Source organism: Coenobita brevimanus, chromosome 90 (assembly GCF_032717465.1).
Source record: "Coenobita brevimanus isolate Jiangsu-jjx chromosome 90, ASM3271746v2, whole genome shotgun sequence".
NCBI classification, from domain to species: Eukaryota; Metazoa; Arthropoda; class Malacostraca; order Decapoda; family Coenobitidae; genus Coenobita; species Coenobita brevimanus.
In genome coordinates this window covers 38,156,628-38,172,881 of record NC_137043.1, presented here as the reverse complement: position 1 = coordinate 38,172,881, position 16,254 = coordinate 38,156,628, and the positions used below count along the sequence as shown (strand labels likewise).

At 42.8% G+C, this 16,254-nt stretch overlaps 1 protein-coding gene across 1 annotated transcript in view; it reads left to right on the top strand.

Annotated features, from left to right (window-relative positions):
- The first annotated feature begins 1,482 nt into the window (after nt 1–1,482).
- Nucleotides 1,483–16,254, top strand: part of LOC145411573 (innexin inx2-like) — a 44,175-nt gene continuing 29,403 nt past the window's right edge. Inside the window, exon 1 of the mRNA XM_080281582.1 lies at nt 1,483–1,553. Coding sequence (XP_080137708.1) covers nt 1,483–1,553 — 71 coding nt within the window. The remainder of the gene's footprint in view (nt 1,554–16,254) is intronic.

The following is a 16,254-nucleotide window of genomic DNA, read 5'->3' as shown; positions in this document are numbered from 1 at the left end:
CCCTCCCTGGAAACGGATTCTCTCTCTTGTGCCTCCGCCCCAACCCCCTTTTTCCTTCCCCCTCCCCCCACCCAAAGAGAATAATCCCTTATCACTTTATTTTAGGTAATTAGACACTTAAAGGCTTAGAATATATCCCCTTTTTAGGATTAACTCAGATTTACCACTTAAGATTTCACCCTGATCTTAATCTCCCTTTTTAACTTTTAAGCACCTGAGCCTTATATCTCTCCCTTGGATTAATAGGATTAGGAAGGGTGATTACATTTCTCCCTTTGGATTTACATTTCTCCCTTTGGATTATAGGATTAGGAAAGGTGATTACATTTCTCCCTTTGGATTATAGGATTAGGAAAGGTGATTACATTTCTCCCTTTGGATTAATAGGATTAGATAGGGTGATTTATCCATGCCCTGTAGACTTCATTTTCTTCCTTATGCAAGCTTGTTTTAAGGGTGATTTTTAAGAGAGTATACGTGTTAGAAGGATAAGCTCCCTGGGTTTTTATCAAGGGTGTTTACTTAATCTCCCTGAATGCCGTTTGCTCCCTTTTAATCTATCGAGGAGAATAGAGGCAGTGCTACAAAGATTAAAGGAAGATTAAGTGAGAAGCCTAAGATAAAGACTGAGAAAAAGATAAGGAGAAAGATAACAGGAGGGAGATAGGGAAATTGAGTGAGACCGGTTACAGAGACAGAAGAGATAGTGAAGTTAGAAGTAGTGAGAGAGAGGAGAGATAAAGGTCAGGAAAAAGCAGTGAGAGAGAGAGAGAGACAGACAGACAGTGGTAGAGAAGTAAGCCACAGGGAGACAGAGAAAAAAAAACATAGGTTAGAAAGAAATAGGGAAAAGAGAGCGACGCAAAAGAGAGATTAAAGGAGAAATATTGAGAGGGAGAGAAGTGAGAGAGTAGGAAAGACAGGGAGAAAAGTGACTGGCAGGATAGGATAAAGGAGAAAAAGGAGGATTTAAAGAAAGAAATTAGAGATAGTGCAGGTGAGATACTGATTATGAAAAAGACTCAGGGTGCGAGAAAGTAGTAGTGCCAGGCAAGAGAGAGATAAGAGATAGAGAAAAGTGAGACAGGGACAAGTAGGGAGTGAGCACAAGAGAGACAGAGAAAGCTTGAGAAAAGATAGCGAGAACTGGGTAAAGGAGACAGATAAGAGAGACTGAAAACAGAGAGATAGGAGCAGAGCAGGGAAAGCACAAGAGATAGAAAGAACAGCAAGAGATGAGATCAGATTAGGGTGAGAGCACAAGAGAGAAGGAGTCCCAAGGGAGGTCAGGGTGAGTGTGTAAGGGAGGGGGCAGGGCAGGGCAAGGGCAAGGGCAAGGGAGGTGAGGGCCCCCCCGCGGATGACCCCTCCCCTCCGAAGGGCCAGTGAGGGCGGAAGGGTTAAGTACGAGGGAGTGAGCGCCCCCCATATCCAAGCCCCCCACACCCACGCCCCCCCACGCCCTCCAACACGGCCCCCCCCATGCTGGTCTCGGGGCAGTACCACGTTTACTTCAGCGTTCTTCAGTCCAACTGCGGCAGTGACGCTGGACAGTACGTACAGTTACTTTCCCACGCCCTTTGTTACTTTCCCACGTCACCAGTTACTTTCCCATGCCCCCTGTTACATTCCCACGCCTCCAGTTACTTTCCCATCCCCGCAGTTACTTTCCCACGCTCCCAGTTATTTTCCCTTGCCCCCTGTTACGTTCCCACGCCCCCTGTTAATTTCCCGCGTCCCCAGTTACTTTCCCTTCCCCGCAGTTACTTTCCCACGCTCCCAGCTACTTTCCCACGCCCCCTGTTTCCCACACCCCCTGTTACTTTCCCACGCCCCTTGTTACTCCCACGTCCTCCCAGTTACTTTCCCACGCCCACCCAGTTACTTGCCCATCTTTTTATCATGCATTTTCTAATTATTCCTTCCCCACCTGTTTTCTGTAACCTCCAAAGGCCCTCCAACCCCTCCAAAGGCTCTCCCATACCACTTAATGCCCACACATCTCACCAAATGCCCTCCCATCCCTCCAAAGACCCTCCCATCCCTCCAAAGAGCCTCCCATCCCTCCAAAGGCCCTCCCATCCCACCAAATGCCCTCCCACGCCTACAAAGGCCCTCCCATCCCTCCAAAGGGCCTCCCATCCCTCCAAAGGCCCTCCCATCCCACCAAATACCCTCCCAAGCCAATAAATGCCCTCCCACGCTTCCAGATACCCCTCCCATACCTCCATTTACCCCTCCCATCTCTCCAAATGCCCCCACACCCTAATACCCGTCCACCCCTCCTAATACCCCTCCCATGTCTCCAAATGCCCTCCAATAATCCTAAATATCCTCCCGTGCCATCAGACACCCTGCTACCTGTCCAAATACCGTCCCACACCTCCAAAATGGCCCTGTATGCCTCAGAATGCCACACTAATATCCCTATGCCTGATTCTCTCCATAAATATCTCTCAGTATGGATCGTTTATCTCATTACCTCTCGACTCAGCCTGGCTCTCACTGACTGATGTAATTTTAAGGGGTAAAAAAAAAAATGCACTTGCCCTTTTTATGACATTTTTCTGTTCTTTTTATTATATACATTTTTTCAGCATCTGCAGTTCTATGCATAAATTAACAGCCGTGGAGTTTTTTATCTTAGTTTTTGTGTGTGTGTGTGTAATTTTTCTATTTTGCATCTTATATTAAAGAATTTTTAATATTTTTTGATGGTGCATGTTTGTAGTTGTCAGTAATGGATGAGGAATAAGCTGTTACTTTTATGCTCATCGGTAACTGCTACTGAAATTAGGTAGATTGATTGATAGATAAATAGGTAGGTAGATTGATAGACAAATAAGTATAGATTGACAAATAGGTAGATTGATAGATAAATAGGTTGATAGATCGGTGGTTAAATAGGTAGATAGATAGATAAGTAGGTTGATAGTTTGATAGATAAATTGATGAATAGGTAGATTGATAGTTGAATAGGTAGATTGATAGATAAATAGGTAGATAGATTGATAGTTAAATACGTAGATATATAGATGAATAGGTAGATAGATTGATAGTTAAATAGGTAGATTGATAGATAAATAGGAAGATTGATAAAGACTAGGTAGATAGGTTGATAGATTTTTAGACTTAAATACTCAAACTTAAGCCTAGATCCTGAACCATGTGTGTTAAAAAACTCTTATAATATAGAAACTGAACGATGTCTATAGAGAAATGCCTCTCTTCTATATATATTTTGATCATAATTATTTCGCGATAACTGTTCCATTCGGGTCATGAACGTTGAATTCCGCTTTCCGTATAGAATTCCAACATCGTATCGTAAAAATCTGGTCTTTCTTACAGATACTGAACGATTATCGAGTGCATATCATATCAGTTTTCAATTCTGAGCGATTTCATATTACTCTCGAACGATGTCTTTTGAAAATCCAGTCCTTCTTACAAATCCTGACCGATGTGTATTGAAAATGTTATCTGCATATTTTTGACCGTTGTTTTGTGAAAATTTCCTCATTGATTTTGAACGATGTCAGGCAAAACACCCTTTCATATAGACCCTGAACGATTACTTTTGAAAAACCCCGTCCCTCCAATGGCTCCTGAACGATATCTATAGGAAAACAGTGGCCATTAATCAGGTGGGGGCGGTGTGTGTGAAGGCTTGTGATAAACTGGACGAGACATTTGGGAAAGTTGCGTTAATTTCCCCCCACCAATCAGCGTTCAGCACCGTTCAAATAACGCATTGGCATTGGCCCTCGGCAGTTGGACCGTTATTTACGCTAGATTTGGCGATATTTGCTGGATTTTAGCGATATTTGGCGATTGGTTTATCAATATATCTTTCCATCTAGCAGTTACTTACACTAGATTTGGCGATATTTGCTGGAATTGGTGACTTCTATCAGTTTATCTGTCTATCCATCTTTTCATCTAGTCATTATTTACGATAGATTTGGGGATATTTGCTGGACTTTGACGATTTTTCTGTTTATGTATATCTTTCCCTTTAGCCATTATGTATGGTAGTTTTGGCGGTGTTTGCTGGAATTTAGCGTCATTTAACGATTTTGCTATGTATCAGTGTCTATCTAGTTTTCTATTTACCTCTCTCTCTCTCTCTCTCTCTCTCTCTCTCTCTCTCTCTCTCTCTCTCTCTCTCTCTCATGATTTTCTTCAGTTGAAGGTCATAGGAGCTGCAGTCCTAATACTGTACTCGTTCGCCTTAAAATGGCCCAAATTTTCGTCTCTCGCAGTTTCCTCCCGCCCTTTTTGCACCTTAGTTCCCGTCCTTTGCAAATTTATTTCTACGCCCCTTCCATGCCGCCCCCCCCCCCCACCAGATCTGATCCATGAGGGGTTGCATCAGGGGGATGGGTTGGTGTAGTGACCACATTATACTGCTCATCGTGTTGCAACTTTTTAAAATGTTAAGAAGGAAGAAGAAGAAAAAAAAAGATAAGTCAATTCCAAGATCAGCTCATTTTAAGATCGCCAAAAGGAGTTCAGAAATTCTTAAGCCTCGCCTCAAGTTTTCCGTCATCTTGCGTGTTGCCTGCCTGTAGTTGATTTAGTCTAAGTTGACGCGGAGAATTTAGTACTTCTGTAGCGTGGTAGCTTAAGTGTCATTAATTCTGGGACCCTTGATCTATTCGAGGGCACTTCTTCGTGACTAGCACCCCGATCCTGTATTTTGCGGATTTTTAATAGTGCGTCCCAGTATTTTGCGGGTTTTTAATTGACTCAAAAGGGTGCGTTCCCATTTTTCGCGGATCATAAAAGTGCGTTGGTGGGTATGAAAATGGGTGCGTGAGAGAGGAATGGTGTCGCGAGGGTGTGGAGAGTGCGTTTTAATCTTGCCTAAGCTCCCATGGCGGCGTTATGAGAGGCGGGAGGGAGAAAAAACGCGAACATAAAACGCCCGCCGAAGTGGGGATATTAGGGCCGGCGTGTGATTGGTGGGTTTAACGCCAGTGTTGCCAGAGGGACGGTCATTATTTTTGTTTTTATTTTTATACTTTGCATCTATTTTTAAATCGATTTTTATAGAAGCGTTTTTATTTTATTTCGTTTTATTTTATTTCTACACTTGTATGTAATTGTTTTTGGGTCGATTATTTTTAAGGCATAATGTTAAAGCGACGTTTGAGTTACTGTTGTTTACTTGTTATATGTCTACGAAAATGGAGGTGCATATGCGTAATACACTGGCACCAATCATGCATACGTATCCGGACACTGGTATACGTACACACATGCATACACTTACGTACATACATACACATAACAATTATAATCATACCTACATACACACATGCATACATACACAACTTAGGATCACAAAGCCCGCAAATCAACACGTACACAGTTATCTTACGTACACATGGAATAATTGGTACATCACTCGCATGTAAATACGTGTGCACGCACACACACACACACACACACACACACACACACACACACACACACACACACACACACACACACACACACACACACACAGAGGAGAAGTTGTACCTGATGGAAAGAAGTGGAAGGTGTGTGTGTGTGTGTGTGTGTGTGTGTGTGAGAGAGAGAGAGAGAGAGAGAGAGAGAGAGAGAGAGAGAGAGAGAGGGAGAAATCGTGAAATGGTGCTTGGGAGAGAGGGGGGGGGGCCAGTAAGTAACAGTAATTATAATAAAGTAAATAATAAAGAGGGTGAGAATAGGTGCAATAACAGTAAAGAATATTGGATGAGAGGGGGGGACTAGGGGAGAAGGGATGAAATTTGAGAGAGAGAGAGAGAGAGAGAGAGAGAGAGGAAGCAGTGATTGACAATGGAAGATATCACAACCCCCGACATGGCAACACTGCGTTCTCTCTCTCTCTCTCTCTCTCTCTCTCTCTCTCTCTCTGAATCCAAAAACAAAGTCCCAGAGTATCACACTAATTAAACAAGGAAAATAAAAATAATAAAAACCAATAATTCAGTTATAAATAGCAACGATAAAAAAAAAAAAACAGTTGAAAAAGTAGGGGGAGAAAAATGCAAAAAAAAAAAATAAAGATCAGGAAAAATAAAGAAATAATAAAATAACTAAGAAATAAATGATGATAAAGGAAGAAGTAAATAAAGCCTCGTATATGGAAAACAAAAAATAAATAATAATGAGTCAAATTTTGCAAAGATACAAATGAGAAAGATAAAAAATATATATATATAAAGCTAGATTAATGGAGATAAGTGAAGAGATAGTTATAAATTGGCACGATAAATGAGAATAAAAAATATAGTGTTACATTTTGGGAAGATAAACGAAAATAAAAAAAAATAGTGATATGTGTGTGTGTGGATTTTTACGGTGGGATAATTTTGAACGTTGATTGGTTACTTGGACCTTTGAGTGGGTGAAAGGAAGTGGTATATTTTAGTTCACTTTCATGGCAGAGAGAGAGAGAGAGGGGGGGGGGCAGGCTGACACACACACACACACACACACACACACACACACACACACACACGGGGTAATTTAGGGAGTGATGGATAGGAGTGAATAATCAATGGGGAGCGAGACACACACACACACACACACACACACACACACACACACACACGCAAATAATACCCCTCCTTCAACACTCTAAGTGGCACAAGGAGCAAGTTTATTGGCCATCTCAGAGGTAAACACGTCAGCCCTAAAGGATTCCACAATTTCTCAAAAGTCACCCCTGTTTGCCGTCCAGGTGGGGGTAGTCGGGGTGTAGCTGAGTCAGGCGAAATTGGCGGAGAGTTTGGTCCTAATTTGGCCGAGAGTTTAGTCCTAATTTGGCCGAGAGTTTAGTCCTATTTTGGCCGAGAGTTTAGTCCTAATTTGGCCGAGAGTTTAGTCCTAATTTGGCCGAGAGTTTAGTCCTAATTTGGCCGAGAGTTTAGTCATTCTTGCTGCCAATATCCCTTAGCTCAGTGTCACAAAAATACTTCGGCCTTGCATCCTTTCAGTGGCACTTCCTCGTGACTTAAAATACACACACACACACACACACACACACACACACACACACACACACACACACACACACACACACAGTGTGTGTGTGTGTGTGTGTGTGTGTGTGTGTGTGTGTGAAGGAGAGGGGAAAATAAGAAGGCGTGGGGCAATTAAGGAGATATATTTGATCCTTTCAGTCTGTCCGGAGATGGAGTAAGATAACGTGGCGGACACACAGGCTTACTACTCACATTTACAGCCACTTAAACCCCTTCGCTCCGAGGCCCTCATATTAATCTCCCCTCATTTTTTTGTTATTCTTTCTGCAGACGATTTTACTTAGCTTAGGGGGGGTTTGTGTCACAGTGTAGCTGCTTCACGTACGGTAGAAAATGCTGTGGTTTGGCCTCCTCTTTGTAGCACTTCTTCATGACTAGCATTGCATTCTAGTCAGGGGAGATTAGTGGAGGCTGTTATGTAAACCCACGTCTTTGAAAAATCCTCATAGCAAGAGAGAGAGAGAGAGAGTTAGAAAATAAAAGTTAGTCAGTCTCTAATTCCTCAAGTTATCAGTGCCTCTCCAAAGCTGAGTAAAATCGTCTAGAGGCAGCAAGACAAAAGTGCAAAATAAATCACCAGCTGGAAGGAGTTAGGGAGATAGATTGGGCCACTTAAGACTCTTCCTGGAGATAGAATGAGATAACGTTGCGGACAGACTGGCATAGTTAAATAGGTTAGCAGGGCACTCAGATGGACTGTTTTTGTTTATTTTTGTATTTATTTGTTTCGATGACTGAATTAAAACTTGCATATGTTTTTTGTATTTATTGTATTATTGTATTTAATTTTAGTTTTTATCTTCGACGGTTTTATTTGGCTTAGGAGAGAGATTTCGTAGTGAAGGATGTTGGTGAAGCCTTAATGTAACTCCTTTAATTTAAAAAAATAATAGATGCTTCCTTTTTTTACCATAGCAACCACTCAGAGGGCAGCGTTAGTTACCGTGACAACCAATCAGGGCGGTGTATTACCATGGCAACCAAAAGTAACACCATATTACTTAAGTTGTTACCATGAAAATCTATTCCATCTGTTACCATGACAACCAAAAATCTATTCCATCTGTTACCATGACAACCAAAAATCTATTCCATTTGTTACCATGACAACCAAAAAAATCTAATCTGTTTTCCTTGCAACCTCTCAGGAGTTCTCTGCTTGTGAATGGAGGGGAGAAGAGGAGGCAGGGGAGGAGTTGAAGAGGGGAAGGGAGGTATGAGGAGAGGGGAAAGGAGGGAAGGAGGATTAGGGACTGAGGGATGTACGGAGGTAGGGAAAGAGGAAGAAGAGAGGAGGAAAGGAGGAGAAGAGGGGAGTAGAGGAGGGAAAAAGAGAGAAGGTAAATTTGACGATGAAGGTAGGGAGGAAGGGGAAGAGGGAAAGAGAGAAGAAAAGGGGAGATGAGGTAGAGGAGAAATGAGGAAGGAGGATATGTGAGAGAGAGAGAGAGAGAGAGAGAGAGGATGGAGGAAGGGGGGGGTAAAGGAGAGGATGTGATGGTGGTGGGGATGGGGGGTAGTGAAATAAGGATGTGGTGGTGTGGTGGTGGTGGGGGACAGTTCAGTGGGGGTGTGAGGGAGGGGGTGGGGGCAGTGCAGTGGGGGAGGGGTTTGTTGGGGGCAGTGCAGTGATAAACCCGATTTGCGTGACGTCACTGCCGCTCTATCACTTTACACACACACTAAAATACTCAGCCAGCCTTCAGTTTTAATGCATTGGGAGGGCTTGATTGTGTTATCTTTGTTTTATTGGTTGATTGGGAGTTTACTTGATTTTACATACACGCGAGCACACACACACACACACACACACACACACACACACACATTCTCTCTCTCTCTCTCTCTCTCTCTCTCTCTCTCTCTCTCTCTCTCTAAACCAAAGCCCCTGGATACGCCACCTCCCCCTACACCACTCTGGCAAATTAAATGAATATATAACTAAATCCATTAAATAATAAATAAATACATAAACACATCACTTATTTACTGATACGTAAGATACAGATAATAATAATAATAATAATAATAATAATAAGTAGTAGTAGTGGTGGTCATGGTAGTAGTAGTAGTAGTACATTAGTAATAATAATAATGAGTAATAATATGCTGTTGGTAATAAAAATAAAATAGTAATAATGAAGATAATAATATATTAGCAATGAAAATAATAATGATTATTATTAGTATAATAATAATAATAGTAATAATAATAATAATAATGACAATAATAAAAAATAATAATACCACCATCAACAATGTAATTAGTCAAAAGTTGGACCACAAATGTCCATCACAGCCAGTTTGCCACGGAATTTCACCACCACCACATGCTTACCACACACCACACTGCAACATACGTGCAATCGCTGGCAATTTTGTAAGGAGCCAGCAAAAAGAAAAAAAAGAATAAGTGCTGTCAAAACTATCTTAAAATTCTAGCCGTGTATCTTTATTTATCTCTTATCTTTCTGTCTATATATCTGTCTATCTACTTATCATCATTAATGCTGTACCTAATCAAATGCCTGAAAATGTATATGAAAAAGTTTATATGATGAGAAGAAACACCAACGAACGAAGACAAAAAAAAAGGTGAAATATTTACAAGAGCAAAGGAGGAAGGAAGACAAGAAGAGGGAAAAAAGGAAAAAAATAGACCGCGAAAGGAGAGGAGGGAAGAAATAAGATGGCTCAGTAAGAAAAAAAGATAGATATGAATAATTAAAACACACACACACATACACACACACACACACACACACACACACACACACACAGAGCGAGAGAGAAGGGGAGAATGAGAGACAGAGGGAGGGAGGCAGGGAGAGAGAAATTAAAAAGAAAGAAATAAAATCAAGAAAAAAAATCATTCAGGTACCACTAGCACGATCCATCCCACCTGATTTTGTGATGGGATTTTGTGTCAAATTTCCGGCGATGGAATTAGAGGCGATTATACTCCGGCCCTGGCAATTATAGGCATCCTGGCATGCAAGGATTATACCACTTATTTCCAGAGATTATACCGGGATCATTCCACATTTTTGAAGAATTATTTTGAGGCTATTCCAGGGATTTTGCTGACTATACCGGGATTATTTCACATTTTTAACGGATTATAGAGATGATACCAGTTTTATGAGGGATTTTAGTGAGATTATACTAGTTCTGGCAGATTATACCCAGATAATACCAGATTTTTAAAAAAGATTATAGACGTTTTTAATCTCCCTCTCATCGTCCTTCCATTCCAGTTTCTCTTTTCCCTCCCCACATTAGCTTTCCAATTCCTTCTCCCCTCCCCCATCCTCCTCCATCTTCCTCATGTCCCTCCACTCCTCTCCCTTCCCCCCACTCCTCCTCTCCCTTCCCTCCACTCCTCTCGTCCCTTCCATCCACCCCTCTCCTCCCTTCCATCCACTCCTCCTCTCCCTTCCCTTCCATTCACTCCTCTCCTCCCTTCCCTTCCATCCACTCCTCTCCTCCCTTCACTTCACTCCTCTCTTTCCCTTCCTCCTTAACCCCCAATCCGTCCCTCCTACTCCCTCACCTCTCCAGTCTCTCCTCTCTCACGTCTCCGTCATCGCCTCTCCTACTCCTCCCCCTCCATCTCCTCTCCTCCCCATTTCTCCCCTTCCCTCCTCTCCTACTTAACTCCCCCCCTTCTTCCCCATTATTTCCTCTTTTCATCCCCTGCCATCTACTGCTCCCCTTCACCTCTCCATATTCTCCTCTCTTCACCTCTCCATCACCCCCCCCCACCTCGTATCCCACCATCCCCTCCTTTCATCCCTACCTACGCCTCCTCTCTCCACACCTCCCTCCCGCCATCTTACCCCTCTTCCCCCACCATCTCTCCACAAGCAGTCAGACTCCCGCAACCGGAAAATTAACTACGCATAATTCCCGACTCCTTAACCTGCCTGTGTTCTCTTGCCATTGTGGTGCGTATGAGGGGCGTATGGTGGGTGTAGAGGGTTGGGGAGGGGACAAAGGGGATTAAAGGGCGCGTAGATGGCGTTGGCGTTGTCTTTATGGGCGTAATAAATCCACTTTTCCCTAATTAAACGCCTTCCACGCCGCCGTCACCTACCCCACCACCGTTTTCCATGGGCGTTGTTGTGTACTGTTTTTGTAGTTTCATTACTGTATTCCTAGTATTATTATTTATGAATGTCTTTTTTTTTTTTTATGTTACAAATTGTCATTCCCTAATATTACTCTTAGCTCTCCGCCTACCCCATCTTGTCTAGTGTCATGATTGTATTTTATTTCTTATGGTGTATTATATATAGTGAGTTTTTTTTGGTAATTTTCCTGTGTAGTGTTTTTCTTTATTATTATTATTCACAGTTTCATATTCTTTTGTTTAAACTCCTTACCTGCTGCCACCATATTAACCACTTTGTCATTTATACCTTTATATCTATTTTATTATTATTTTCATTATTTTTTTGCGGTTTGGTTTGGCTTTCAGTGTAACCAAACCTGTCCTAACCTTGCATAAAAGAATCAACATAAGCAAGGTAAACAACACGACACCCACGCCAAAACAACATTACCTGGTTTTGGTGAGGGGGGTGGGGGGGTCCGGCTGGCGGGAAAGGTTTGTTGTGTTCCAATATTCTGCCTTTATTTTCACACCCGTCGCCCCCTTGTCTCATCCGCAGTTGCACCGCTAAGAGTTTTTATTTATTTATTTATTTTATTCGTGGATGTCATGTTGGTTTCTCGTTTTTCCTCGCTTTTTTCGAATTATTTTTCCCCTTTTCCTCGCTTTTTTGCGACTTATTTTTTTTCCTTTTTCCTCGCTTTTTTTTCGGCTTATTTTCTTTTATTTTTTCCTCACTTATTTTCAACTTATTTTCATATACTTTTTCCTTGCTTTTCTTTCGACTTTTTTTTTTCCTTTCCCCTCCCTTTTTTGAACTTATCATTTTCCTTTTCCCTCTTTTTTTTTTTCCTTATTTTTTTGGATGCCATGTAGTTCCTCGTTTCTTTCTTTCTTTTTTTTTTTCGCTCCTGTATTTTCATAACATTTCTATTATTGATTTTATGTTCCGTGGTGTTATAAATATCACTGACTTCATATAGCGTGGATTTACGTATGTCTGAATTTATATACCGTAGCGTTATGTATATCAGTGAGTTGCACGGCACATTTTGCGACGAAAACTGTGCACATAAACAAAATTAAAACTTACAGCGCGTGAATGTGTTAGGGTGGATGTATGTGGATGTGGATGTGAGTGTTTGTGAATGTTTATGGATGTGAATGTGAATGTTCGTGGATGTGTAAGTGCTTGAATGTTATGGATGTGTATCTAACTGTGTGTGAATGTTTATGGATGTGTATGGAAATATGTGTGAATGTTTTATGGATGTGTATGTAATGTTTGTGTATGTGTATGGATGTGTATGTGTATCGGCAACTACTACACCCATTAATAACCTCGTTGTGTGTGTCCGGGTGTGTTTTCAAAGCATTAGCGAAATTTGTTGTAGCGAGCGAGTGATTTGTTGGCGCATTATGTATATTTGGCTGGGTGTATATGGCCCAGGTGTTTGTGTTGGCCCTTTCAGAACGAGGATCCTTTTTATTTTGTTTTTATCACCAATTATGTTCAGTTGATGATGGTGGTAATGATGATGATGGTGATGGTGATGATGATGGAAGTAAAGATGACGATTCCATTGATGCTTACAGTAATGATGGTGATGGTGGGTGCTAAAGACAGGAATGGTGGTGATGATGATGATGATAGGTGCTAAGGACAGTAATGATGATGATGATGATGATGATAGATGCTGAAGATAATACTGATGATCATGATGAATGCGATTTTATGTAGTAAGGAAGAGTGACAGTGGTGGTATTAAGAAATGGTGATGATGATGATGATGATGATAGGTGACGATAATAGTGATGGTAGTTACGGTGCTGGTGGTGTTGGTGCGGGTGGTGGTGATGATGACAATATTAATAATGGTGATGGTGTGCTGTGGTTAGTGCGGGTGGTGGTGGTGGTGGTGGTGGTGGTGGTGGTGTTAAAGATGATGTGTTGAGTGCGCCCAGTCGGAGGGGGAGGGGGGGGTAAGGCGGCTCCTCTACCGTCTCTTCTCTTCTCCTGTGTTGTGCTGTGGTGTGGTGTATACCCTACCTTGTCCTACCTTAGTGTACTCTTTATGCTCTACGCTAACCTACCGTTCCTTACTCCTTTTTTATTCTCCTCTCCTCTCCTCTTCTCTTCTCTACTCTCTTTTCATTGCTCTGCTTTGCTCTACTCTACTACTTTTTTCTCCCCTGCTCTTCTCTTCCTGCTTCTCTCCCATCATCTCTTCTCTGCCATTCTCTCCATCACCTTGCCTCTCTTCTCCCCATCACCTCCCTTTTCATACCTCTTCTCCTCTGTTCTCCTCTCTTCTGCTCGTCTCCTGCTTTGGTCTGGTCTGCGTGACGTCATAAGCCACATGTAAACAAAGAACATGGCCGCCCACTACCAGTCTCTCTCTCTCTCTCTCTCTCTCTCTCTCTCTCTCTCTCTCTCTCTCTCCATTTTATCTTCCTGTCATCCACTTTATTTTATCATCTTCTCTCTCCCTTCCACTCTTTTTCCCTTTCCCAACCCCTCCTCTCTTTTATCTGTCTCTATCTTTACCATACTTCCTCTCTTCCTCCTCTTTTCTTCCCCGTCTCTCTTCCTCCCTCCTTCCCTCCCTCCCTGCATCTCTCTCTCAGCTTCTCTTCCCCTCCCTCCTCTCGTCTGTTGCTCTTCCGTCATCATCATCATCATCATCATCATCCTCTCTCTCTCTCTCCCCCCCCCCCTTCTACATCCAGCCCTTGATCCCCCTCCCTATTATTCTCTCCTCGCTCCTCCCTCCCATTCTCTCCTTTCCTCCCTGTCACATTCTCTCACCCCTCTTTTTCTGTATTGCCCTCTTTTTCTCCCTCTCTCTTTCTCTCCTTCCCCCGCCTCTCTTACCGTCCTCTCCATATGGCCCTTCCCCCTCTTTCCCCTCCTGGCCCTTTCCCCTCTCCCCCTCCCCCCACCACAGCTATTTTTAAACACAGTCTCCAGCACCATCACCTCTAAACCATTCCCCCATCACCATCATCACACTCCCCCCTCTCCTCCTCCTTGTTCTCGTCTCCCTCTTTTTTCCCTCTTCTTCCTCCTCCTCCTACTATTACTACTGTTACATATACTACTACTATTACTACTACTACTACTACCACCACGTTTCCCGCCCTCACCATAGTCTAACCTCTTCCGTATTCTCCCCGACCTTCCCTCCAATTCATCCCTTTTTCCACATCCTTTCCTCCCTCTCCCTCCCCTCTTCCCCTGTCTTTCCTTGTCGCCTCCACTCCCTCTTTTTTTCCCTTATATTCCCCCCATACTCCCTTTCTCGCCTCTGTCACACATCTTACCCCCTCCCTCATCCCCTTTCCCCTCTTCCTCTTTGCATACCACCTTCCCCCCCCCTCTTCATACATTCCCCCTTACCTCTTCCTGATCTCTCCACCCCCGGCCACTCCTCCCCAACTCCTACTCCCCTCTTCCATACCCCTTCCCCTCTTAGCACATTTCCTCTTTCCCTCCCCTTCCTTCGTAACTCCTCTTTTCCTCCTCCTGGTTTATTACCCCACTGCTACACCTCATCAGCCTCCCACCTCACCTTTCCCCTCCCTCCTCCCATTCCTCCTCCTTTCCCCTTCTCTGCCCGTCCCCAAAAGCTTCATCTATCAGTTCCCTCACTTTCCCTCCCCTCCCCACGCTTCCCCTCCCCTCCCCATCCCCATCCCCTCCCCATTAATCCCTCTCCAGTCATCTCATTTTCACCTCATCGATTTTCTCTTTTTCTACATCAAATATTCCCCCCATTTTTTGGCAAATGTCACTGCCATTCAATTTCTTTCCCTGTCAGCTTTGATCTATGGCCAGTTGGGAGGGGGGAGTAATGGGGGGAGGACAGTTTTTGGTGTTTATTAAACTTTGTATTGATTTTTTTTCCTGTTGTCCATTTTTGGTTTGGTTGGCTTATGTTTTCTTTGTGTTTTGTATTTATATATATTTTTTCTTTTATAATTTTCATTGCCTATTAAGATTGTGGATTGTTGTTTTATATTACTTTGTCTGTGCTTATCATTTTTCAGTTTCATACAAGCCTTGATTAGGGTAAAAGAACGCCTGGAAATAGATCAAACGGGAGCCATCCACATAACTCCACATAACTCGGTGACAGAATGAGACAATACGGGTTATTCTTCCTTTCCATAGTACATCTTCGTGACTAGCATCATATTCTAGCGTTAATATCTTCTTACAACTTTGTAGTCAGGATGGAGAGATGGCAGCGTGAGGCCGAGCTAGTGTGAAAAGAGTATAGTCTTATCCATCAGCTTGACTACACTTGGCCTGAAACTAAGCTGAAAGGAGTTAGGGATCTTTGCCAAGTTGGATTGAAAGCACTACAGTATAATGCCCATATTTCCGTGTGGATGTTAGATAGGGTTGTGATGTGGATGTGGAAAGGCACGAGTGAGAGAAGTGGAAGTGAATTTGGTGAAAAACACGAGTGAAAGCAGCGGAAGTGTATGGGGTGAAGAACATCTGTCAACTGCCTGAGGGAGTGTTAGTGCCCATTGATGCTGTGTGGGTGTGAGGAAGGGCTGTGGCGTGGGTGTGAAGAGTCAGGAGTGAGAGTAGTGGAAGTGGATATTCTCTGGAGTATTTGTGTGGATGGATATAATGGACGCGATGATTTCTAACTTGATTTATCTCAGCCGAACAATCTAATTAAACGTATTATAACTATCTAACTTGACTGTCGCTTTTATCGTAACTAGATCTACCCACACACAACACCATCAACCAAACCTCACCCCACCTATCCCAACCCCTCAGCACCGCACAAAACTAGCCAAAACTTAGCCTAAACTTCAAACATTTCTTTCCTTCTTTTTTGGAGGAAGCAATTTTTGTGGCCATCCAACCTATGGTTACTTGTACACACACACACACACACACACACACACACACACACACACACACACACACACACACACACACACACACACACACACACACACACACACACACACACACACACACACACACACACATCTTAACATGACCACACCAACTTAATCTTTCATAACTTCAGACATCACCTGCAAATCGTCTTATTTTGATCCAGCCAAACT